The sequence below is a fragment of the Mustela lutreola genome, chromosome 12, assembly GCF_030435805.1.
Source record: "Mustela lutreola isolate mMusLut2 chromosome 12, mMusLut2.pri, whole genome shotgun sequence".
Taxonomy (NCBI): domain Eukaryota; kingdom Metazoa; phylum Chordata; class Mammalia; order Carnivora; family Mustelidae; genus Mustela; species Mustela lutreola.
This window is the reverse complement of record NC_081301.1, coordinates 95,986,047-96,011,107: the sequence shown is the minus strand read 5'-3', so window position 1 is coordinate 96,011,107 and position 25,061 is coordinate 95,986,047. Positions and strand designations below refer to the sequence as shown.

The 25,061-nt window shown below is 42.1% G+C and overlaps 2 protein-coding genes across 6 annotated transcripts in view; one reads left to right on the top strand and one right to left on the bottom strand.

The window, feature by feature from the left end:
• CENPP (centromere protein P) overlaps positions 1 to 25,061 on the bottom strand; it is a 228,456-nt gene that overhangs the window by 90,090 nt on the left and 113,305 nt on the right. The window lies entirely within an intron of this gene.
• ASPN (asporin) lies at positions 632 to 24,938 on the top strand. Of its 4 annotated transcripts, XM_059141095.1 has the most exons (10): positions 632 to 861; positions 3,578 to 3,665; positions 4,499 to 4,681; positions 8,449 to 8,727; positions 11,016 to 11,128; positions 15,522 to 15,735; positions 17,075 to 17,185; positions 20,883 to 20,976; positions 21,390 to 21,528; positions 23,642 to 24,938. In XM_059141095.1, the coding sequence occupies exons 4-10, from the start codon at positions 8,478 to 8,480 to the stop codon at positions 23,837 to 23,839; spliced, it is 1,119 nt and encodes a 372-aa protein (XP_058997078.1). In that variant the 5' UTR covers positions 632 to 861; positions 3,578 to 3,665; positions 4,499 to 4,681; positions 8,449 to 8,477; the 3' UTR covers positions 23,840 to 24,938. The 4 variants fall into 4 exon arrangements, with proteins under 4 accessions (XP_058997078.1, XP_058997077.1, XP_058997079.1 ...); XM_059141094.1 differs by lacking the exon at positions 3,578 to 3,665; XM_059141096.1 differs by lacking the exon at positions 4,499 to 4,681.

Genomic DNA, 25,061 nt, shown 5'->3' with positions numbered 1-25,061 from the left:
CTCTGGAAGGCTGCGGTCCCGGCGGCGGCGGGAACCGGCCATTCCTGCAGAGGTGCAGAGTACAGGGTTGCGAACTCCGCGTCCTTCTCAGACGACGGCCACCTCCCGCGGCCGGCTCTCCCTGCACGCTCCCCTGCAAAGGCACAGCCCAAGCTGGCGACCCCGGAGCTAGGTGTCCCTGTTGGGGTCGCGGCGTGGAGGCCGGGGCCGGGGCCCTCCATAGGCCTCGAGGGCAGCGGCCTGGCGGGCCCGCGGCAGGGCCGAGAGCTTGGGCGGAAAGCCTGGGCGAGTGCGCTCGGTGCCGTCAGCCTCGAGAACGAGGCAGGGCGCCGCCACGACCTCAGGTAGGGGGCACCTGGGTTTACACACCAGGGATGTCGGTACTTTTTACCGAGACGGATACATTTTCTATCAGTAGATTATTAAAATGTGTAATCTACCAGTATTTGTTCATTTAAGGATTTCATAAAGTATTTTTTCAAATCAGGTATTTCTTGAATGACTCTGACTGCACTTTTGATGGCCAGTTGCCATGCATTATTAAACTCCGTTTTTTTCCTTCAGAATCTTCCAGTAGACGTCTAGAGTTTAGCTAGAAGTCTTGGCTACGATACAAACAGTGATGGAAAACACATGAGCAGTAACAAGTTTTAATCTGGCCCCTCAGCACTACCATGGGCTAATCTGTGGAGGCTTATTCCAGTGTCAGCCAGGGTGCAGCCACACGGCACTCGGCAGCGACGTGCTCCTCGGCCGCGACACCAGCTCACCTCTCCGTCAGCTGCACCTGGAGCAGCGGGACACGACGCAGAAGGAGTACATGCTGGGACCCGCGACCCTCGGGACTGACTCTCCTCTGAGGTATGTTTTCAGGCTCTTCTTCATGTACAGGGAGCAATTATTTCATAGTTGATACTAAGGGGGCATTAATGTTATTAACATCAGTGCTTGTGAAATACGTGATCAAGTTTATCTGCAGAATTCCTTAAAAATCAGGACTTAAATATATAACATAAAATTACTCTAGCCTTTAGGTTTTATGTAGAGTGGATTTATTTTCATGTAACTTTTACAGTTAAATGAAAATCTGTTATTATGCTTCACCATAAATGTTAACATGATTGATTTTAGAAATCATTTAAACAAAAATCCTTTGAGTATGCTCTTTTAGGAAAATAACATGACCTTAAAATAATTAATGATAATGAAATTGGTGGATATCACAAAAACATTATGTGAAACAGTAAATATTTCTTTCCAAATGTAAAACTATGATGTTTTCTAATGTGTTTTCAAAATATGAGTTATCCTAATGTCAGTTTTACTTACACATTTGGATATTAACACTGTTTTTGAAAAATGCCTTCCTTATTCTTATGTAATAAGATAGCACTGGACAGTTAACATGGAGATGCATGTAATTCCAAGAAAGAACAGTTATCAGCAATACTTCAACTAGCTCCATATCTAAAGATCAGAAACTTCTTTTCACAAAACTCCAGAGTCAGAATTTAAAATAAAGATTTCCCTTATCTTCTCCCAAAGTAAATTTTTAAATTAAATCTTAGATGAAAAGAAATTAAACAATGTAATTGATATTCTACTCCCTCAGAATCTAAACAGAGCACAGCATTCCTTCTTGCTAGTGTGTTCAGAGATGTGGTAGCCACAAGCCGTGGCCACATGCTGAGGGTGAAACCTGACGGTCTCCCCCTCTCTAAGAATGCAGTGTTGTTCTTTTCCATCCCACCAAGAACCACTGTGTTGTTTAAAAAGAAAAAAAAAAAAGGAAATACAAAGAAATCATAAGCCCACACACGTGGGAAAGTATCTGGATGTTTTTAATTTGTTTTCAGTATTTTGCAACACAGCGTGGTGGAAAGAAGTCTTCTGCTTCCACCAGCTGCTCCACTACAAAAAATTTGGGTACCTGATCTGAGGTTTGAGACAAAACACATTAACTTTACAAGCAAAAGTCTTAATGCACCGTAGCAGACAGTGGAGAAGGAAGAGGTAGGAGTGTTTTGTTTTTTAAGATGTACTGAAAAACGAATGAAGGACAAAAACTTGTGTAAGAGGAAAGGCAGCCACAACTTCTTTATCAGATGCAATTTACAATTCTGGGGTAAAGGGAATTACTTCTCTAAGGACAGTGCAGTCTTAAAAGCATCAGTTTCCTTCCAAAAGGCACTGTAAGTGTCCAAGTGCATGTTTGGACGTTGAACTTTTCCTTACTTGCTCAAGCACAGAGCTGAGCCTCGACTGTGCCTGGATCCAGCTCAGATGTTCTGTGAGTACACGAGCACCTTCTGTCACATTTACGACTGACAACTACTACTAGCACTTGGGAACAGATAGGGACAAGTCAGCCAAGGGGAAGGGTCACCAGGCAGACCTTTAAGCATGGGATTTAAAAGCACAGTGACTTATTTTCCTAATAATAGTGTCTGAGAGGAAATACCATTTCACTTAGACAAATTTTCCATTCTAAGTTTGTGGAACATTTAAGTGGAAAATAAGAGTTTATGCAGATTCAGAGAGACACTTCTTAGCTCCATTTCCAGTCCAGAGGACCTGGCCAAACCGCGTGCCCCGTCCTCTCTGAGGAGAGTCTGCTTACTGTCTGGAAGTCACTGTGGGATTGGGGCTGGCCTAGGGGGGCTGTGTGTGTGTGTGGGGGGGGTTGTCGATGCAGGAGTGAGGAAGCTGGCCTTGGCCCCTCTGCTGTCAAAGACAGCAGTAGCAGTGGGAGCAACGTCTCAGAGGCCCTTCCTGGCTCCAACGTGCCACAGTTTATTAATAACAGCAGTAGTACTGAAATAATATTCCAGATATTATTCTGATTAAAGGAAACTTGAAACCAAAAAGTCCAAAGCTTTCCATGAGTAATAAACTCTGGCAAAACTGGTCTAAACTGGGGAAATACGGAGTCTTCCTGAGAACAAAACACAAACTTTTTTTAAAAGTTTCAAAAATAGCACATTCTACCACCCAGACTTATCAAATAAGAGCTTAAGCCTAAATATTAATAAAACTAAAAAATTTAAAAATAAGAAAACTGAAGTCATATAACTTTCAGTGAGAAGTAATACTCTAAATTCTTTCTGAATAACAGGACACTGCTATATAGCAGTTCCTCCTGGACACCCCAATATTTTTCTACTGATAAAAAACTGGTCAGCCAGGTTAGGGCACGGTTGGGGCTTACTATCACTTGTACTTTCTCACCTCAGATGAAGGGTGTAAAGGGTGAATCCCTCATGGAATCAAGGCTTGCCTGACTTCAGTTTTTAAAGAGCCAGGATATAAAAGAATGCAGAGAGATTACATTAATCTTCTATAGCTAACAGAAGTCAGAAGTAGCACGGAAAGAACATGCCAGAAGGCACTTTGGGTCTCCATATAAAGAATTTCCTATCCAGCACAGATGGACAACAGGGGAACCAGATGCTCCTCGAGGAGCACTTGCTGGAGTCATGCAAGCAGAGAATAGACATACTAACTGACCCAGTATGTTCCGGGGAGGCTCCAACACCCGGAAAGAGTTTCACCTACGTGCCATTTCCTGTCTCCGCAGGTCTCCTCCCTCACTTGCAGAGGAAGGGCCCAAGGAGGCACGGACAAGGGGTACTGACCCATCAGCCAGCAACCAGAAAGTGTCCCAGGTACCACGGGCTTGCCCCAGCCCCAAAGCCCCCACCTCCTCCAGGGCAAGGGGCGGGGCACACTGGCTGATGGGTCTCTGGACCCTGGTCTGCAGGGCTGGTCTGCAGCCCTGATGCCTGGCTTGCCCCTCCCCTTCAGCCTGGTGTGGTCCCCTCATTCGGCTGTCCCTCTCGGCTAGTCACACCTGATCCTCGTCTTCACTTGGCTCCCAGGCTCTCTTGTATCTTGGGGCAGGAGGAGTGCAAGCGAGTTCCCAGCCCCACTGCCAGGCCAGAGAAAGCCCAGAAGTGCTTGGAGCTCTACCATGTTCCTCTTTTTATGTGGATTTGTTAAGGTTCTATGGTTTTCTTATGTCTATCACTTCAGATATAGTACTTGTTACATAAATTTCTCTGGTCTAGACAGGAACCTACGAGCCCTGTATAGCTCTAAGTTTCTACAAGAAAATACTGAAACTCAACAAATTCAGTAATAACTCCTGATTAAACTCATCTCCCACGGACTAGGGCAACTGGGGGCAGGCCTCAGGAAACCACAGCCCCCAAAGATTCCTCAGGTGGGCAGAGTCTGACTCTTGAGGAAAGGGTGGATGAGAAACCTTTGATGGTACTGACTGTCTGATGCTACAGAAGCGGTGGGAAAAGGCAGAAGTATATAGAGCACCAGAGCAAATTGTGTCAGCAGACTGATACCTAAAATATTTAAAAACCAACCTAGTAATTTAAAAAACAGGCCCCTAAAAAGAAGAAAATAGTCCTTCACTCAGTAGCCTATTCTCTATTAGGTTTGCGTATTCTATTCCAACCTTTTCTTGTGTATGTATATTTTACAGATAGCTTTACATCTGTTGGTCTCCAACAGTAAACTGAGAGTGTGAGGAATAAACCGATCTCTGGTGAAGAATTCTGCCCTGCGAGTCTAGAGACCACACACCTGGAGATCCCTCCAAGGTGCCGGCCACAGTGCACGCAGTCAGCCCGCCCTCCTTGCGGTTCAGCTCTGTTTATTAACTTAGGCATGTGGTCATTTTTTCCATAAATGCACCTGACATTCCAGCACTGGCTTTTACAACAAGCCCCTACTTGGCTGAAAGTAGCGGATCAGGAGCTGTGGTTTTATTTTTTTGAGGAGGGAAATGAGGGAAGGAAGAGGATGGGGACGCCTCTGCGCCACAGAGTCTGCATCCTAACTCTACGCCTGGTACACAGCAGGGCTCTGACCCACGCCCACTGGAAGACTTCAGCAACGTCCAGCAAAGGCAGAGCCAGGGGCAGCTGTGGCCACAGAAGGCAGAGCTGCAGAGCAACAGTAGAGAATAAACTGGTACCGGGGACAAGCCTTGGTGCGACTAAGGACCATTCAGGGCTGAATTAGCCAGGGAATGGGAGTTCTGGAAGGTCAGTGCAAAGCTGGGAACCAAGTACTAGGAAGCCAGGAACCACACAGATGCCTTAGGTCAAGAAACATAATGAATCCAAGTTGGGCAGGCTGCTGGGAAGCAGAAGTAACATGTCAGAGACAAAGCGATAGTGGAAACGGAGCCCAGATGAACTTAACAGGTGCGCGTGCCAGGGTTCCTGGGCGCTGGGGGACTAGACACAGAAAGGGAACCTGCCCATCCCTGAGCCGGCCGACAGACACTGCTGGGCCTCACGCGCCCAGCACAGAGTCTCTGCACCATAGGAATCTGACCACTCCTGCCCTCCCAGCCCAGGCTGGGCATGCACCCCTCCTTGTGTAGACGGGCGCCAACAGCAGTGTGTGGACTGGCTGGAGAAGAAAAGATGACCGACTGTGCGGCTGAGGCCACTGGATTTCAGGATGCAAGAGCGTGTTCCACATAGGTAGCAGCAGAAAATGCAGACAACAGGTTGGGAGTGTGAGCTCCACCTTGGGGTCTAACTCTTCTGGTTATGTGGCTTTGGGGAAGCCGCTGAAGCTCTCTGCGCCTCCCATTCCTCCCGGTTAACGTGGGGGACCTGTCTGGAATCAACTGAATTGACGTTTCCATAAGGCGAGGAAGAGGTGAGAGGCCAGGCTGGTTCTGAAGTCAATTATTAAAATAAAAAAGTGTCTGCCATTCTCAGCTATGTCCTGATCTCGGCATAATTGAGCATGGGTTATCACAGAGAAATCTCATGTATCTAGCTGGGGACGTCCAGCCACCCACTGGACAAAGTGCTCGCATTGCCATTTGGATTTCAGAGTTAAAAAATGCAAATTACCAGGTGGATAACTGATCATAGAATTCCCCCCCCCACCTACCCCTGGGGATTAAAAGGCATAACACATATAATTGAGTACTTTAATTCACTTCTGATGCCAAGTCCAGAAAGACCAATGCCATGGAGAGAGGTTCAAGCTGATTTCTGGGTTCTGGGAACCTGTAAGGAGCTGGCATGGCTCAAGGATTTGGGGAGCCAGGTCTTCCTGAGGCTGGACTGACTGTGATAGCCTCTGGATGGCCTGTGTGGCTAAGGCGCTGTTGTGCTCAGGTCCAGCAAGGGAGTCCAGCTGGACTGCTGGGGATCTGGCTGAGGGACATCTGGGGAGAGTGTGCGTGCCCTCTGGCCAGAGCACAGCATTATCAGTGGGCATCTGTTTGCCACCAACTGCACACCCCAAAGGGAAAACTGGCATAAATCTGCTGTAGGTGATTTCAAAATGCTTTTAATTTTTGAAAATTACAAAGACTGTAGTTCACTTCACAAGTGAAAGTTAAGACACACCTGCAGAAAAATCTGCCATCGGACAACAATAAATTTATGCCCAGAAGGTTCTGGATCATTCGTTCCAGTTTTGTGTGGGCTTTAAAAATACAACTGAAAACAACTCCGCCCCTCAAAGAAAGCAAACAAACAGAACTCAGCGGAAAGATGAACATGAAAAGAATAAGAAGTCTGGCCCTCAGATGCTCTGGATCAGGTATTAGACAATGGAACAGATTAAAAGGAGGAAATCCAAGTACACTGCAGAAAAAGTGACCAAGTCTGAAAGTGAGGCTGGTGTTGGGGAGAGGGGTTATTACAACCTCCAGATGCGAGGCCAAGGGGACATGTGGGTTTTACTTCGAAAGGATCATAGGTATTAAGGCAATGGAAGGATATGGGGAAAAGGGAGTCTGGTATGATAATGTGTTTTAGTTTTTTTTTTAATTTTTTTAAGATTTTATTTATTTATTGACAGAGAGAGAGAGATCACAGGTAGGCAGAGAGGCAGGCAGAGAGAGAGGAGGAAGGAGGCTCCCCGCTGAGCAGAGAGCCCGATGTGGGGCTTGATCCAGGACCCTGGGATCATGACCTGAGCTGAAGGCAGAGGCTTTAACCCACTGAGCCACCCAGGCGCCCCCTGTTTTGTTTTGGTTTTTTGTTTGTTTTGTTTTTTTTTAAAGATTTTATTTATTTATTTGACAGAGGGAAAGAGATCACAAGCAGGCAGAGAGGCAGGCAGAGAGAGGGGGGGAAACAGGCTCCCTGCTGAGCAGAGAGCCCGATGCGGGGCTCGATTCCAGGACCCTGGTATCATGACCTGAGCTGAAGGCCGAGGCTTAACCCACTGAGCCACCCAGGGCCCCCTGTTTTGGTTTTTAAAAGCACTCATTATGCGGCACCTGGGTGGCTCAGTCATTAAGCATCTGCCTTCAATTCAACTCAGGTCATGGTCCCAGGGTCCTGGGATCCAGCCCTGCATCAGGCTCCCTGCTCAGCACAAAGCCTGCTTCCCCCTCTTCCATTCCTCCTGCTTGTATTCCCTCTCTCACAAATAAATAAAATCTTAAAAAAAAAAAAAAAAAAAAAAAGCATCATTAGTTTCCTAAGTAGAACAGTAGTAGTGACTGGCCATTATAAAAGTTAAAAAAAAAAAAAAGACAATACATGTCATTCATGGTTCTACTACTCAGGATTATGAATTAACTATATTTTTGCCAAGTTTTTGAGTTTAAGTTTATTTTACATACAGATTTTTAATATTTGCTTTCTGTAATTCCAAAAATACAATGTTCTATATGTTTAATTTTTTTTAATTTTTGAAAGATTTTATTTATTTATTGAGAGAGAGAAAGAAAGAGTGAGAAAGTGCAAGCAGGGGGGCAGAGGAAGAGGGAAAAGCAGACTCCCCACAGAGCAGCAAGCCTCATGCAGGACTTGATCCCAGAACCCTGTAATCGTGACTTGAGCCAAAGGCAGATGCTTAACAGAATGAGCCACAAAGGGATCCCAATATTTGTAAATTCTGTAAATATTTTTTAAGTTCAAAAGTATTTTATGGAATACATACACCCTATTTTATTTTACTATTTCACTTAAACCATTAGTTATCTTTAACTTTTTGCTATTTTGCGAATTTTGTTATGGACATCTTTATGCACATTAGAATCATTTCCTGGGACTAGATTACAAAAAGAATTAGTGGATGAAAAAGATATTTTTAAAACTTCCAATACATATTGCCAAACTGCTTTCCAAAAACTTTTTACAAAAAAAATTTTTTTAGGGGCACCTGGGTGGCTCAGTGGGTTAAAGCTTCTGCCTTCGGCTCAGGTCATGATCCCAGGGTCCTGGATCGAGCCCCGCATCAGGCTCTCTGCTCAGCAGGGAGCCTGCTTCCTCCTCTCTCTCTCTCTGCCTACTTGTGATCTCTGTCTGTCAAATAGGTAAATAAAATCTTTAAAAAAAAAATTTTTTTTTTAACAAATCACCCTAGCAATGGGTAATAGCTCTGATTGTTGTTGTGTTCTTATTAGCTCTGATTTTGTTTAACTCAATCTTAGTGTCTCCTTAGTTCTAGGTTGGTCCCCTACACGAGACGACATGAAGGAGTGTGTGCTCCTAGCACTCTTGGCTTTATGCTCTGCTAAGCCTTTATCTCGCCCGTCATACATGACGCTGAAGAACATGATGCTGAAGGACATGGAAGATGAAGTGGGTGGCGACCCTGATGATGACAACTCTCTTTTTCCAACAAGAGAGCCAATTAACCCCTTTTTCCCTTTTGATCTGTTCCCAACATGTCCATTTGGATGCCAGTGCTACTCGAGAGTTGTACACTGTTCCGATCTAGGTAAGAACAAATGTCAACTTATTTTGGTGAAAATTCATTCTGATAAAACTGAAAGGATAGTTAGAGACCTCACTGAAATTCCAAAAATCAGCTAATTGTAAAGCAATTTTTCATTTAACTTCTTTGAAAATGTAACAAAACCAAAGTACATTGAAACTTATCTTAAAAACCCAGACAACCAAAGGAAAGCAATGGGAATTTCATATATAGAACATTTCCTTCTCTTCTCAAATTTGAATGAAAATGATTCATTTTAATTTCCTTCAGAGAGAATGGACAGCACTATGGTTCATTTCAGGATGTCAGCAGTCTGGCAGTGTGCCTTCTAGTAACATTCTATAAGGATAAGATAAATTGCCCATCTGCAGCAATAAATAGGTTATATAGTTTGTGAAACTATAGACATTTTAAAGTCAGTGCTCTTCGTTTTGAATGATGTAGGTTTAGAATGTCTAGAAAAGAAGTAACTGCACTAAATCACTTTCTAAAGTCTTAAAATGCATGGTTCCCTGCTGAGTATTTTTTCAAATATTTCTAATGAAGATGCTCTTGAATAGAGGGGTACACTCATACCCTGCTCAGGGAGAGGGTGAGATGGGAAATGCATACGAGAGTTCACTGTACCTGCCCATCTCCAGGAGAGGGGAAGGCTCAGATGTGCCCCACTGTGGGAAGCCAAAGTGTGGCACACTGGGAAGCTGTACATACCTCACCTCTCCCACGTGACCAAGACAATGAAAAGGGTCTGTAGCTCTGTCACTCTAACTCCCTCAGAAAATTAATTTCTTTCCAGAGCTTCCAATTTCATCAGGGGCGGGATGAGAAAGGTCAGTCCCAGTCTAAGCTACCCAGTGCTTTCTGCAGAGCCGCCCATTTCCTCCAAGACCTTCCACTTCATTTCCTATGACCAAAACCATCTCCTGTCAAAATGGATACCTTGCTAACCTGCCAAGTGACTCCCTTTCCCTTTTACTATCTATGGTCAAACTTCTAAAAAGAGTGAGTCATCGCTGTAAACTATGGAGGAGAAAGTACTCAGGCCTACAGGGTGAAGTGCTGATATTCCCAGTATTTTGATACTGAGCCCTCCAGTGGGGCTGTTAAATGTATTTCTGCTCCCTAGGAGGATGGATGGCCCCCCAAAGCATACTAACATCTGAAACTCCCTGTAAAATGCATTAAAAAAGATGAGTTGATGGATGAATTGTACATATAGTAAAATATTGATGGTAGAAAGCGACTATGGGTTTTCACTGTAAAATTTTCAACTTTTCTGCATGCTTGAACATTTCAATAACAAATGTTGGAGAAAAACAAGAAGGCCCCATGTTCGTCAAGCGTAACTACTGTACAGCCTGTCTGACGGCAGGCATGGTGGGTATGTACGGCCATCTAGGGAAAGCAAGAAAATTAAGGAAGAGATGCACCACGTACAGCTCTTGGTAATTTCCGCTCTTCTTTGTTTTTTTTTTAATTTAAGAGGGGAAAATACCATTAAGTCTTTAAGTAATTTAACATGAGCTGAGTACCTACATACACTGAGAGCGCAATGCAGCTGTCCCTTAACCTCACACGACAGACAGACAGCTACCATTAAACCTGTGAGGAGGAGTGCAAACTGACGGGGGGTGGGGAGGCCGTGGTGTGGGTCAAAGCAATGGCTGGAAGAGACCCAGTGCTGAGGAGGGGAGGGTGTTAGCAAAGGTCTCCGTCTCCTGCACACCCAGACATCAACAGGGAGCGAAGGATGAGTTGTTTTTGTAACTCAAATTTAACGGACAACTGAGTAGAGGAATTCATTATTAAAGGAAATATGTAGTAACATTTTAAAGAATGTACATGAAAATAATATAATTTATTTTCTAAGCACAATTTTCTACATGTTGAGGCTTCTTAAAATGATCAGAACCTATAGGTTCCAATTCAGCCCTACAAGAGCCTGAGAAATGGCAGAGAATGTCACTGCTCCTCAGCACGAGGGCTTCAGGTGCAGCTCAGCTGCAGTCACCTCCCAGCAGTCATCGTGGCACACCGCATTTACCTCCTTATCTGTCACCTTGTGCAGATGAGCAGTGACAGCTAGACCCAGCTAGGCACCCTGCAAAAATACCTAAGTTACTTGAAAAGGTCTGCAGGTCTTTCCAAAGAGCATTGTTTTTGCTGTTTCTCAATGGCAACCACGGATTTTAAAAGATGTACATTTCCATCAAATTAGAAAACTCTTCTTTAAAAAAGAAAACTCTTCTTTAATTTATCATGTATGTGTAACATGTTCGTTTATTTCTTAGGTTTGTCCTCCGTTCCAAGCAACATTCCATTTGATACTCAAATGATTGACCTTCAAAACAATAAAATTAAGGAAATCAAAGAAAATGATTTTAAAGGACTCACTTCACTTTACGTAAGAATATATTTGTTCATATTTAAGTGAAAATCTCTATCATTGCTAAAAGGATTACTCGTATTTTGTGTAAACAAGTCTTACTTTTCTTCTTTTCCCTTAAAAAGATTTTATTTATTTGTTTGACAGAGAGAGAGATCACGAGTAGGCCGAGCAGCAGGCACAGCTGGGTTGGGGGGGGGGGGGATGGAGGGATGGGAGAAGCAGGCTCCCCGCTGAGCAGAGAGCCCAATGAGGGGCTCCATCCCAGGACCCTGGGATCATGACCTGAGCCAAAGGCAGAGGCTTAACCCACTGAGCTACCCAGGTGCCCCAGCAAGTCTTACTTTTCTGTGTGTGAAGAATGACAAAAATCTCTGATACTGAGTAGTGTTATAGTAATGAGAAATTAGATTTGATTAATTTAAGTGATGTTAACTGAAATGAAAGCCAGGTAAAAGGCAATGGGCTAAGAGTTTAAGTAAAAAAGGTCCTAAAATGAGCGTATGATATATTTAGGTAATCACAGTCACTATACTGTGATGATGATTATTAATAAGAACTCATTAGCAGACAATTTAAGAAAATCTGTATCCAAACCTGTTGACTTATCTGAAGACCCCACAAATCTCTGAAAGCCGGTCATGCATCATATCTACTTAATATGTACTTGTATGGCATTTTCCCCTAGACCTTTTTTCCCCCCAAGATTTTATTTACTTATTTGACACAGAGAGAGAGCGCAAGCAAGCACAAGCAGGGGAGCAGCAGGCAGGGGAGAAGCGGACTCCCAGCTGAGCAGAGAGCCTGATGTGGGGCTTGATCCCAGGACCCTGGGATCATGACCTGAGCTGAAGGCAGCTGCTTCATTGACTGAGCCACCCAGTAGTTCCTCCCCTAGAACTTTAAAAATGAAAAATAATTTTTCCTTATAATACTTATTAATATTTTCATTTTCCAAGATTTAAAAGACTCTTAGTTTTCTATATAACACTTAGAGCCTCTAGATTTTAGCAAGTAAAATCTTCAATTTATTTTGTAGTTGGGTTTTAGAAGAGCCTGATTCCACACGTGCCAGCCACGGGCGAGTCCGCTCTTCCCTTCAGCATGGAGTAAGGGTGGCAGTAGGGAGGGCAGCCAACACTCCCCTTCAAGGCTATGTTTACACATTCTCATGCTGGGCTGGAGGGCAGAAACGTAAGGCCCGTCATGTCCAGGGCAGTTAGGGCACTGAGAGGAGAAGGTAGCGATCCCATGGCCACATCATTCTCTTTCAGCCACCCATGTAGGCCTGTTCCCCTTAGTTGGACACTAAGGACCCAACCTAGCAGGCAGGGGGAAAGGGGACTATTCGGTCCCATCATGCAGGCAGTTCATGTCTGCTGGATGAGCAAGGACACTGAGGCTGGCCATGTTCTAGGCACCACAAGGAATGCTCTTTCCTTAGGCTTTCTACCTATCTTCTTGGCAGAGACACGCCGCCCTGTGCTGCCAGGTGTGGGCTCCCAGGGCTGTGACTGGACAGCTTAGATTTGGTAAGGCTCAATACATAATAAAGTTTCCATATTTAAAAAAGAGAGATTAGAAGAGCATATATTTATCTAATAATGAGGCGTCACTTAAATATTAGGATAATGCCATGAAGAATCTGTCCAGTCCGTCCCACCATCAGACCACAGAAACTTCTGGAGAATGGCAAGGCCATTATTGACTCTCAGAAGTTGGAATACAGCCCACAATGCTTCTGCCACTTCTTCAGCTTTATAACCACAGGGATGATTAATGTTGTATTCAATACCAACATCATAAACAGTTCCTAATTTGTCATATAATTTTATCACATTTTAGGAGTGTCCAGGGACTTAGCCCACTTGTACTCCCATTATTCACTGGGAAGTGAGTCTGAAAGGTGTCAGGAGCTGTGTTAGGCCTGTTTCTGTCCAGTCGGCTTTATGTGGCACTTGTTGGAGGAGTAATGAATTCTGGAGTTAGGTGAGCCTAGGCTCAAACCTTGGCCCTACTAGAAAAAAGTGCTGGGCCAGTGGCCTGCCTCGTCAAGCCTGCCTTCGTCCCCTGTAACAGAGCTGTACCAAGGCTGTGAGACTCACTCAGAGGAATGAATGCATGTAAGACGCCAGCACCCAGTGGCTCAGTGCTGCCAACAGCCCTCGTGCTTTCTGACTGCCTCAATGGGAAAGCACTTCTCATTGCACACTTTCTACCTGAATTGTGGGCATGCAGTCTATTTTATTTTTTATTTTTTTTTTTTTATAAAGATTTTATTTATTTATTTGACAGAGAGAAATCACAAGTAGATGGAGAGGCAGGCAGAGAGAGAGAGAGGGAAGCAGGCTCCCTGCTGAGCAGAGAGCCCGATGCGGGCCTCGATCCCAGGACCCTGAGATCATGACCTGAGCCGAAGGCAGCGGCTTAACCCACTGAGCCACCCAGGCGCCCATGCAGTCTATTTTAAAACATTTAATTATAATGTCATCTTGTATGATACCTGTCCTTAAAGACAATCAAAACATTTTTAAAATATTTTATAAATTCTCTGTTTTGGCTGGCTGTTTGGCCTTCTGGTTCTTACACAAAGGACAAGCCGTGTTTAGGGAATGAGTGGGATCATTACCCACACGCCCAATTCCTGGTCAGCTGGCCACCGCCTCACTCATCAGGACGGCTTCTTGTCTGACCTCTGAAGGGCTACCCTTCTCTCATCCTCTGTCCTTATCTATAACCACACTGCCTGGGGCTCTGTGACTGTCACTTCTGGAACGGCAGATGCTCCGCTCACCCAGTCGGGGGGTCAGCCGCAGGGGGCCCTCCATACAAACTCACTCCATCCTACACTCCTCACTCTTCCTTTTTGGCAGCTCTGGCAACTGCACGTCCTAACGGGAGGATGCAAACAATTCCCAGGCACATGCTCCCTCTGGGACCCCCAACCATGGAGGCCTACAGCAAGCGCTCACCATGGCAGAACAAAGTGCAGAGGGCAGAGGAACTAGGCCAGACAGGACCCAGGTCACTCTGTCACCAGGCCCATTTCCTCAGTGTGAAAGGGAGAGAGATCATTTCTGCTAATTTTTTATCACAGGGTTGAGTGAGGGCTCACCAAGCTGTTACCCCACTCTTCCCCAAAGGAGAAGAGAACATACTTAGCTGGTGGCATAACAGGAAAAAGGACATGGTAGCAGGTCTCCTTCAGGTGAAACAGTACACCTGATGGAAAGATAAGAAAAAGGCCTACAGGGTGCCCAGCTGGCTCAATCGGTGGACTGTCTGACTCCTGATCTCGGCTCAGGTCTCGATCTCAAGTAGTGAATACAGTTCCTAAGATGGGCTCCTCACTGGGTGTGGAGCCTACTTTATTAAAAAAAAAAAAAAAAAAAAAAAAAAAGGCCTACAGGAAAGAGAATAATCAAGGGAGTGTAGGAGCCAAAGTATCTGTATTTCTTCTGGGGAAGAACCATGACCATATTAAGTCTATCTGGAAACATCGAGAAGGTTGGTGTAGAATGGGATTGGTGACAACATTCATAAATGGAATGACTCTAGAGCTGCTCTCTGAAAGAAGGCCCCAAGAAATGAAGCCCCAGCCACTGCCCTTGTGAAACATGGAGTAGTTCCCGCTGCCCAGCACACCGGGGAGCTCTCCACATGCCTCACAGGCTTGACTCCCGATGGTGCAGAGCTGGGCTGCTGTCTGGGCTTAGAGCTCCTCTGAGGCCTCGACCACAGGGCCCTGACAAGGGTCTGAGGTATTTCTCAGGATGCACTGCTGTCTCCCCAGTGTCTGAGGTAGCAGTTTACTCCTACATGTCTCCAGTCCAAGAAAAATGCTTCACATTAGTAAACATGAAAGAAGTAAGGTTTTCAAAGTAGAGAAAATCATAGAAAAATGTATTTCATGTGACTGAATAGATTTTCACTTTATTTTATTTGAAAGAGAAAGTGAGCAAGAGAGAGGAGGGGCAAAGAGAGAGAGATAGAATCCTTAACCAGATTTCCTACTGAGTGTAGAGCCTGATCTGGCCTGGAATGCATGACCCTGAGATCATGACCTGATCCAAAACCAAGCCAACTGAGCCACCCAGGCGCTCCCTGAAGAGATTTTTAGATATAATACCATCGATTACTTCCATGAAAGGAAATGGGGTGCCAGGGGTAGGGCTTAACTGCACAAATACGTCACCTACTAAAAGATAAATCAAAGTTTCAAAATCACTCTGTCAACTCAGTAGTAAATATTTGTTTTAGCTTAGACTGTACTGGGGAATCATTTACACAGTTAATAAAGTATGTGAATGTCATAATTCCCATTGTTTCCCATAAGTAATTCATCACTGCAGAATATTGGTAAATCAAATCCGACTCATAATATTGTGTATCTCTTTATGCTTTAATCTAGGCTTTGATTCTGAACAACAACAAGCTAACAAAGATTCACCCAAAAGCTTTTCTAACCACAAAGAAGTTGAGAAGGCTCTATCTGTCGCACAATCAACTAACTGAAATACCATTTAACCTTCCCAAGACACTAGCAGAACTCAGGATTCATGATAACAAAGTTAAAAAAATACAAAAGGAGACATTCAAAGGAATGAATACTTTACACGTTCTAGGTAAGTTTATGCAAATGGATGAAACGTTTTGGAATTATATGCAATATACAAAGATAAAGGTCTTCATCATCAGCAAGAATGATCAAGACTGGTTATTTCCAAAATTAACGTTTTTAATCTAACAATCTCTATCTAAGCCATTTATAAATCAAAGTATCAAACAAAATTTATAGCCCTTAAAGAAATACACCGTTTCTAACACATACTCTCAAGAATCCCCTTTGAAACACCTACAGTGGTTTCAATTTTCTGACTGCACCTAATCAGTAAGATCTGTTATTCATATTTAATATAAAGGTAGTATTTTTTAAAAAAACAATAAGGATATGCTTACACCAAAAAAGGTAGTATTTTAATGTGCTGTATAAACCATTCAAATACAATGTACAAAATTAATTCAGAGATTATTTGAAATGTACATCTAATTTACATTATCTGCTTTAAGATTGCCGAGCTAAGGAAATTTCTGTTGTACTTTATAAACTCCATCAGAGTTTACTTCTGCCATCTCCCTCTCTAATATTCATTCAGAATTTGTGATCAATATTCTCATCCACTTCCTCACTTACTTAGTCAGCCAAATGCCTGGCATTTACCAAACAGCCTCACTTACTGGAATCTCCCTAAGATTATATTTCTGTTAATCAAATAATTTCTAATTGACTTATAATTTTAAAAGCTTAGGTGACAAATAATTGTATATTTAAACACAAAGTGTTTAAAACACAAGTGTTTTAAATTTTATGAAGGAGATTCTTTTTTTAGATGTAGAATTAATACAACAAAATATGCTCATGGTCAGAACAGAGTGAAAACAAGTCATTGATTTAGAAATTCAAAGCAAAAATCTATTACCTATATTTTCTTTTTTTTTTTTTAAGATTTTATTTATTTATTTGACAGAGATCACAAGTAGGCAGAGAGGTAGGCAGAGAGGCAGGCAGAGAGAGGGGGGGAAGTAGGCTCCCTGCTGAACAGAGAGCCCAATATGGGGCTCGATCCCAGGACCCTGGGATCATGACCCGAGCTGAAGGCAGAGGCTTTAACCCACTGAGCCACCCAGGTGCCCCTATTACCTATATTTTCTGTAATAAATCTATTCTAGTATTAATCTACCATAATAAAAGCATATTGTTACTTCGGCCTACATAACATGAAGCAGTCTTTTTCTGAGAGCAACAGAAAGGGGCACAGATAGACACAGAAATAACACAGTGAGTGAAAAAGAGTACAGGATAAAGCTTGAACTTCTCAGAATGTTCTTGGGATGTCAGTGCCCGCACTGAGTCTTCTTCATACACAATAGATACATGCTAAACTATATCATTTGCCTCCGCAGAAATGAGTGCAAACCCTCTCGATAATAATGGGATTGAACCAGGTGCATTTGAAGGAGTGACAGTGTTCCATATCAGAATTGCAGAAGCAAAACTGACCTCAATCCCTAAAGGTTTGTATTTATTTAAGATAAAACACTTCTAAAAAATTGTCACCTTTAAACGACCACTGTTGTAAACTGTATACATTGTCAAAACCCAAGGCTGTCAGTACACTTTTTATCAGTAGGCCTGGTCAGGGTGGTGTGAACTTTGCTGTCTCCTCACACACATAAGAGCCATGTACAGTGCTTTTTCTTTTTCCCAGTATGAAACCAGAATCTTTGTGTTTCCCCAGTGAGAACAAACATTTCTATTCCTTCTTCTTAACATTTACTATTCTATACTTGTCACTCTGGGGATCACCTGCTAGAGGAGAAGGCTGGGGAAGGTGCACGGGGCCAGAGGCTCTGGCAGGGGTGGGCGTGCACCCTGTACCCATTTCTTCACTCGGGTGCTGTGCAGAGTCAAGAGCCAGTGCACAGAAAAATCTGCGGATGGTGTCAGGCAGCTGGTGAATGCCATCTCCTGGCATCATGGAGACTTGTTCTTTATGATGGGACCTGCGGCTGGTGTCTCGAAGGAAAGTGCTCCTTAAGTTTGCTCCTGGACAGTCTTCTAGCATTCTGCCCCAAGCTCCCAGTACGGCAGTGAGCTCCACCGACTCTCCTTTTTTGGGAACCATGCTCAGAGGCCGTTTCTCATCTCTGACAGGGATGCTCTCTCTCTGCTATGAGGATGACCTGAGTCAGAAATAATCCCTGTGATTAATCATGTAGTTTCCTTTCGAACAGCTCTGTCCTTCAGGGTCCACGGGAAAAGCAAAGACTTTATGGAAACCTTTTTCTACTATTCACCTGATCCAGAAGATTAACAAAACAAATATCAACTCTTAAGTTAAAGGACACAGCAGAGCTGGTCTTAGAAATCGAGTGGTGATCTTTCACTTAGGAGAAAAATCATATAAAGTAAAAGCTGGATAGACAATTTTTTAATACAGCAAAAATCAGTTTAATTCAGAACAACACAATTAAAAAGCCACCTTATTCAGCTTTCAATAAGGTAGCTGTTTTTCAATAAGAAACCTAAAATGATTTACTTCTTCTCATCTTTCATACACCACCAACAAAAATAAATGCCACCTAACAAGTTCCATACAAAAAATGCCTCTGACATGCTGAGAGCAGATGACAGTGAAGGGCAGGCAGAGGGCAGGAGAGAAAGGTCAGGGAGGAGAAAGGCTGCGGCTCGCTGCGCCAGGGCTATGTCCACCAGCAGTCTCTCCTACACTGCAACACATCCCGAGAGCAATTCTCTTCAGGTTTCAGTGTATCTGAAAAATGAAGGCTTAACTTCTCATGATGTTTTCCAGATTTTTCCAAAGGCTTAAGGAACATATTACATTTTTAGAAATTAATTTATTGTTAATTAATTTATTTATTTAAGGAGTTTATTTATTTTTCAGAGAGAGCAAGAGAGAATGCATAAGCAAGGATGGGGGCAGAGGCAGAAAGACGAGCAGGCTCCCCACTGAGCAGGGAGCCTAGATCCCCGAACCCTGGGAACATGACCTGAGCTGAAGGCAGACCCTTAACTGACTGAGCCACTCAGGCGCCATTAACTTCAGAAATTTAAATTGGAATTAAATCTCTCAATTTATGTAACTGCTCTTTCAAGATCCCCATGACGTTCAAACGCCAGTGAAATTTTTTTGTTTCTCTCATTTATTTGCTAAAATGAGAAGGCTGATGGCTGAAATCCAATCATCACTACCCCGTGCAGCAAGATGAAATTAGGCAGAGGTCCAAAGGGTCCTGACCAGACCTGATACGTTAACACGAGGAGAGGTAAAACGTGCCTTCCTCTCAGGTCATTTGGAAAACTCTGCTACAGAGCAGCATGGCAGTGGAGGGGAGAAGACACCTGTTTGAACGCAAGAATAGGAATAGAAGGGTCTGTGTAAAAGCAGGCACGTGTTTGCTGACCGCCGCTGAGCTCCCACCCAGACTCCGGCCATGCTCATCACCCTGCAGGGCTTCTACTTTTCTCTTGGGTTGTCCACTTTCTCCATGCCCAGCAAAGGGGACGATCCCCTCAAGCTCTACAAACCCTCTTCTATAAAGTTTCCCTGACTGCTCAACATATTCTACTACAGGCTAGAATATCTATGATACTTTCTTAGTGATTTTTATATGTGTGGTGGATTTGCTCAACTGGTATGCCAGGCCTCTGAAGAGAGAACCTCCCCTCTGTTCTTTTCCATATTAGAAAAGATGAGAGCTACTTCATTAGTATAATTCAACTCAACTAATCAGAACTCAAAAAATTAGAACCCTCTGAGTTTAGAATTGTTTTCCTGTTCTCCTGTTTTGTTTTGTTTTTCCTTCTAAAATCCAAAGTAGACTCTGGAATCAACATAAATCCAGCCAGTAAAAGTAATGATATTTATAAGGATGCTTCCAATATCTTTAACAGACTTAACCACTAATAAAGGAAGGAAATGTTTCTGTAAGAGTTGCAAAAAAGAACGCTTTTCCCAGCTAGCTAGAACCTATGGTTGACAAACTATACATTTTACACACACACACACACCCCTAATAAAATGAGGTGTGATTTAATTTTCAGGTTAATCTAGGAGGGTAGGGAGGGCTGGGGTCAGAACACACAGGGGTGAGAAGAGAAGATGCCCCTGTTCAAAGGGTACCTGGCATGTGGCAGGTTACACTGTAGATGCTTCTCTTTATGCAGAAACTACTACTAATTGAAGAGAATAAATACTTCAATAGATCCAATATATCAAACCGAGTAAAAACCCATGTGTTCATAAAAGTTCTAAAAAAATTTCACTGGTTACCTCTTAATTACAAGAAGCAAGCATTTATGCTGCCTTTTCTGTAAAAATTGTATCACACAGTGACTAAATAATTGATGAAGGAAAATTCCTTAGATATCAATCCTACTGATAAATGTACTAAGCATGACAAAATCAGAAAATCACCATTTTCACATTCTTAATGAAATAATAAATCCTATAGCACTCATCAATGAATGCTAAGACCATAAGGTGAAAGACTGATCTACTGAGTTTAATCCAGTCTCTACATCTAAGCACTAGCTTTTAAGCAATGACTAAGACAAACAATATGTGGAAGCCTTGGTCCAATCCACAAGTGAGTTATCTCAAATCAATATCTGAAAGAAATCAGTGCAAGACAGAGAAAAAAAAAGATGTATTTAATAGTAAAAGAAATTTTAAGAGATGGGAGAAAACAATGCATTCTGTAAACTTCTATTTGGACTCCTACCGGAACAAAACAACCCTAAAACGTACTGGAGATCACTGGGGAAAGGAATATCCCGCGATCATAAAGAATTCCTGTGACTTCCGTTAGCTGTGACACTGGACAAGATGGTTATGCAGAAACAAAGAGGACCCGATGAGTTAAGGACATCTGGTGAGGCCTTTACCGGTGAAGTGATATTATGTATGGAATTCAATTTTTAATAATCCAGCAAAAACAAGTGAATGAAGAAAAATCAATGAACAAGCCAGTCACAGACAACTAATGTGGTGGATGAAAGACACATGGGAAACTGGACCCTGCAGTGTGGTGGCTCATGTGTGGAATTTTTCATAATCAGAAGATGAAAAAAAAGCAGATCCCTAAAGGCCTGCTTGAGTCTATAGAGTGAAACTTAACAAGTACATGAAAAATCAATGGGGCTTGCCTTTACTCCATCTAACATGCCTATTTCTTTTCTTACCCCTAGATCTGCCATCAACTTTACTGGAGCTTCATTTAGACTATAATAAAATTTCAACTGTGGAACTCGAGGATTTTAAACGATACAAAGACTTGCAAAGGTAAAAACCCTCCAAACCCCAACTCAGAAGTGGTAGGATATGATGGAAATACTAATGAGACACCTGGAGAAACAGAGGGACCTAATCAAAACTGTCACTGTCGTGAAAATAAAATGAACAGGGACATCTATATCTTACTCTGTCTTGGGGGGGGGGTAGAGGGACACCAAGTAAAATGAGGAAAAGAACTTTTCAGATGCCCTTTGGTTGGTGTAGGTTAGCTACAGAGTTTTGTTGACAGGGAAGAGACAGCTGTCACACCCTGAAATGGGTTATGGTGTGCAACCAGGAAGAACCTTTCTCTGAAGAGAGATGCAAATGGCTTGGGCTTCTGTTTCCCACTCAGCTGTGGTGTTTTCAGCTAACCATCACAATGTCTGCCTAAGAATTGATCCATTTTATGCCATTTTTAGGCTGGGCCTAGGAAACAACAGAATCACAGACATTGAAAATGGAAGTCTTGCTAACATACCACGAGTAAGAGAAATACACTTGGAAAACAATAAACTAAAAAAAATCCCTCCGGGATTGCAGGAATTGAAATACCTCCAGGTAAATAATTCTTCCACTTGTGTTTTGTACATACTAGTACTTTTCTTTGTTTTTGTGAGATGTGTGAGTATCTGAGGCAAAGACCATGCAAACTCTGATTTGTAACGACTCTGCAGGTTGCCCGAGGTGTTAAGGTACGGCTTCTAAGCAGACGTTAGCTAATGTGCTCAGGTATCCTTTCCATCCTCCAGTTTCTCCTATTACTGAAGCTGGTAGCAGAGTTACTGACCAGGCTAATTTCAAGTTTCGGGGGTGGCAGGGGCTATGTAAAGGTAGGATAGTCAGGAGGAATCCGAAGAGGATCGTTCATCCTTTCATTCTGGAAACGTTTCACAAAGAGTATGCGGACAGGTCCCAGGTATTTTCATTATCAGTGCAGTGCTAGATAAGAAGTGGGTATGATTTTAAAAAACTGATGTCAGAATACATAATCAGAAGTCAGTTATTTGGGGCATCATGGGTTCCCCTTTCTTCTTCTTGTTTTTGTTTGAATCTGTCAAACCTTGACCAGGTCTAAAGGGCCCCAGAATTCTTGGAGCATCTGATAAAGTCTTAGATTCTCCTAAGAACAAAAAATGAACACTATACTTTGTGCACAGATTTAGGAGTTTCACAAATCTCCCCAATTTTCATCTGTGTTCCTCAAGTTAAGAATTCCTACTTAATCCCAATTCACCTTAGTCCACTTTTCTCCTGTGCTTTTCTTGATTTACAAGATCCTGATCTTCCAAGAACCAAAACCACATTGAGAATAAAACTGGGCCTTGTTACTTCCTGATTTATCTTTAAATAAGTTTTGTCCACTACACAGATTTGAGATAAAGCCATCAAAATGGATGTGGTATATGCAGATGGCTATGAGTTTTACTTTTTTCCCAAGTGCTGCATTTAAGTATCTAATCACTGAGCATAATAACCTGAGTATTTCCTTCTCAAGCCATTCCCAATTTGCATTCTTTAACAAGTAAAGAATTTACTCTGACTCCAACTACTGGCTGCTTTTAAATCTACCCATACTCTTACTAGCATTCATTTTTTTTAATGAATAGAATCAGAACACACACAAAAAGCCAGAAATATAAAGGAGAACAAAAGTCATAAGGGTACAATTCAACAGATGTCCACAAAGCGAGTACACCGACATCCAGCACTGTTTCCCAGTGAGGTCAATGCTGTGGAAAACTACAACTTGCACTGACCACGAACTGCCAGGAAATGTGCATGAACCAAACCACCTGTCACAAAATCCCCAAGTTTGATAGACAGCACAGGGGGCCCCAACACCAGACTTAAAGGTTTTAGCAATGCCCAGATTTCTCATGACTGGCTCACATCAATCTCACCAAAATTTAAAGGCACAATTTAGAGGTAATGACAGCCAGAACTGATACCTTAGCCTCATCTTAGCCTCTTTCATCTGCCAAAATGCTGTCAGTAGACTGCTCTTCTCAGAAGTCTCAATTGCCAGAAAGACCAAAGAAGAATCAAAGCGAAAGGAGGGAAGTCCCTACACTATTCCTTCTTTCTGAATAATAATGCAAAAGACATTTAGAGTTTATAAAACCGTATTTTGTCCATTGGTGCAAATAAAGATTTGACTGTTGATCCTGTATTACACATATGTATTCAAGCTGTTAACAGACATATTTTTCTATAAAGCAGCTCTACTTTTCCTCACCTTGATCACAAAAAATGCTAGCTAACAATTCATATTCACAAGCCTAATCTTGGGAGCATTCAATTTCATTCTTCTGCTCATTTCTAGTACTTTTAAAACACAGTATTATCAATATGCAATGCAGTAAGCACACGCACACACACTGCTACATAGGTAAGAGAAGAGGAGGAGGGAGGCATGTGCTGACCGGGCAGTGTGCTCGGGGCCGTGGCAGGAGCTACACTGCACACACAGAACACTTTTGTGTATCACACAAGATCCCGAGGGGATGTAATCAATATTTAACAGACATAAACAAGTATATATATTTTAAATGAAAAACATTCAAATAAATGTGAAATAAATGGGCAAATAAGCCCATGAAAAAATGTGGACCACAAAAAGAGCATCTTCATTTTACACTGATTGTGTACTTTCTTTCTCTTACTGCCACAGATAATCTTCCTCCACTCTAATTCAATCACAAAAGTGGGAGTGAATGACTTCTGCCCAACAGTACCAAAGATGAAGAAATCTTTATACAGTGCGATAAGTTTATCCAACAACCCGGTGAGGTACTGGGAAATGCAGCCTGCGGCTTTCCGTTGTGTTGTGAGCAGAATGAGTGTTCAGCTCGGGAACTTCAGAAAGTAGTTATTAGTATTATCCATTTAATATAAAATTTAAAAAATTGTTACATTTGGAATACTTGAACTCTATTAAAAATGGTGGTATTATGCAAACAATCAAAAGCTATTCCTAAACGGTAAGTCTACTGACTTACTTTATGACAAAAAATTTCAACACAATTTTGCAAAACTATTGCTACATCAGGATTAAGAGAAACACGCATCTACTGCAGTTTCCTTTTGTATACAAATGGATTCTGCGCTCTACTGCAGTTTCCTTTTGTATACAAATGGATTCTGCACAAATCTTATGCTTGAACATTCTTTTCTTAGTAACAAAAAAAACCACATTCAGTATTTAACACTTTGTTATCAAGTGGATTTTAAAAGAACTGTACTGTAATTGGAATGCTTGACTTAGCAAAATTTGTGTTCTTTCATTTGCTGTTAGCAAACCAAAATTGACAAGAATGGTTACATGAAGAGCACATTATATTATTCTTAATCTTTAATAACTCGGATAGTACTGTAATGTTTCTGTTAATGTTGAAGTATGATTTCATATAATCTTATTCAAATCTCATATCTTAAACTATACTATCCTTATGTTTAACTCCTGATAATAAGGTCTTCCGTGTTTATTAGCAACTTGACCGATGCTATTCATAGCATCTGCTTTCAGACTATAGCATATGCCTTTTAATTTAATTATTACCCGAGTATAAAACCTCTATAAAAATACATAGTGAGTGTTTATATAAAATCTGTAATTTACATTCTTTATTATCTCAGTTATTATAACTTTCAACAGTACATCAATTGTTAGGTCATAGTACAATGTCACCTCAAAGCTAAGGAGTATTCTCAAGGTGTCGCTTATAAGACCTAGGCTGGGAGAGCCAGACTCTGTCCATTCTACACAAACTGTTTACTCAAATATGACAAACTAAACAACTCTGAAAATATAGCTGGTATAACTGAACAGGCAGAGTCCTAAACAAAACACAAAGAAACTAAAGGTCTGTGCAAAAGCTAAGCATACCCTATGTATTTTTTATTTACATTCAACATAGGCAAAGCTAGAAAATTTAAAAAAAAAATTAAAATATTGGCTTGAAGTAAAATATTCGTGCTTTGGTTTAATTTTTATTCTCCTATCCAGGAACATAAACATTTTTCAGAAACTTATTTATAACACTTTTAGCACAGTATTAATGCTTTCTCATAGGAACATTACAGAAATATTC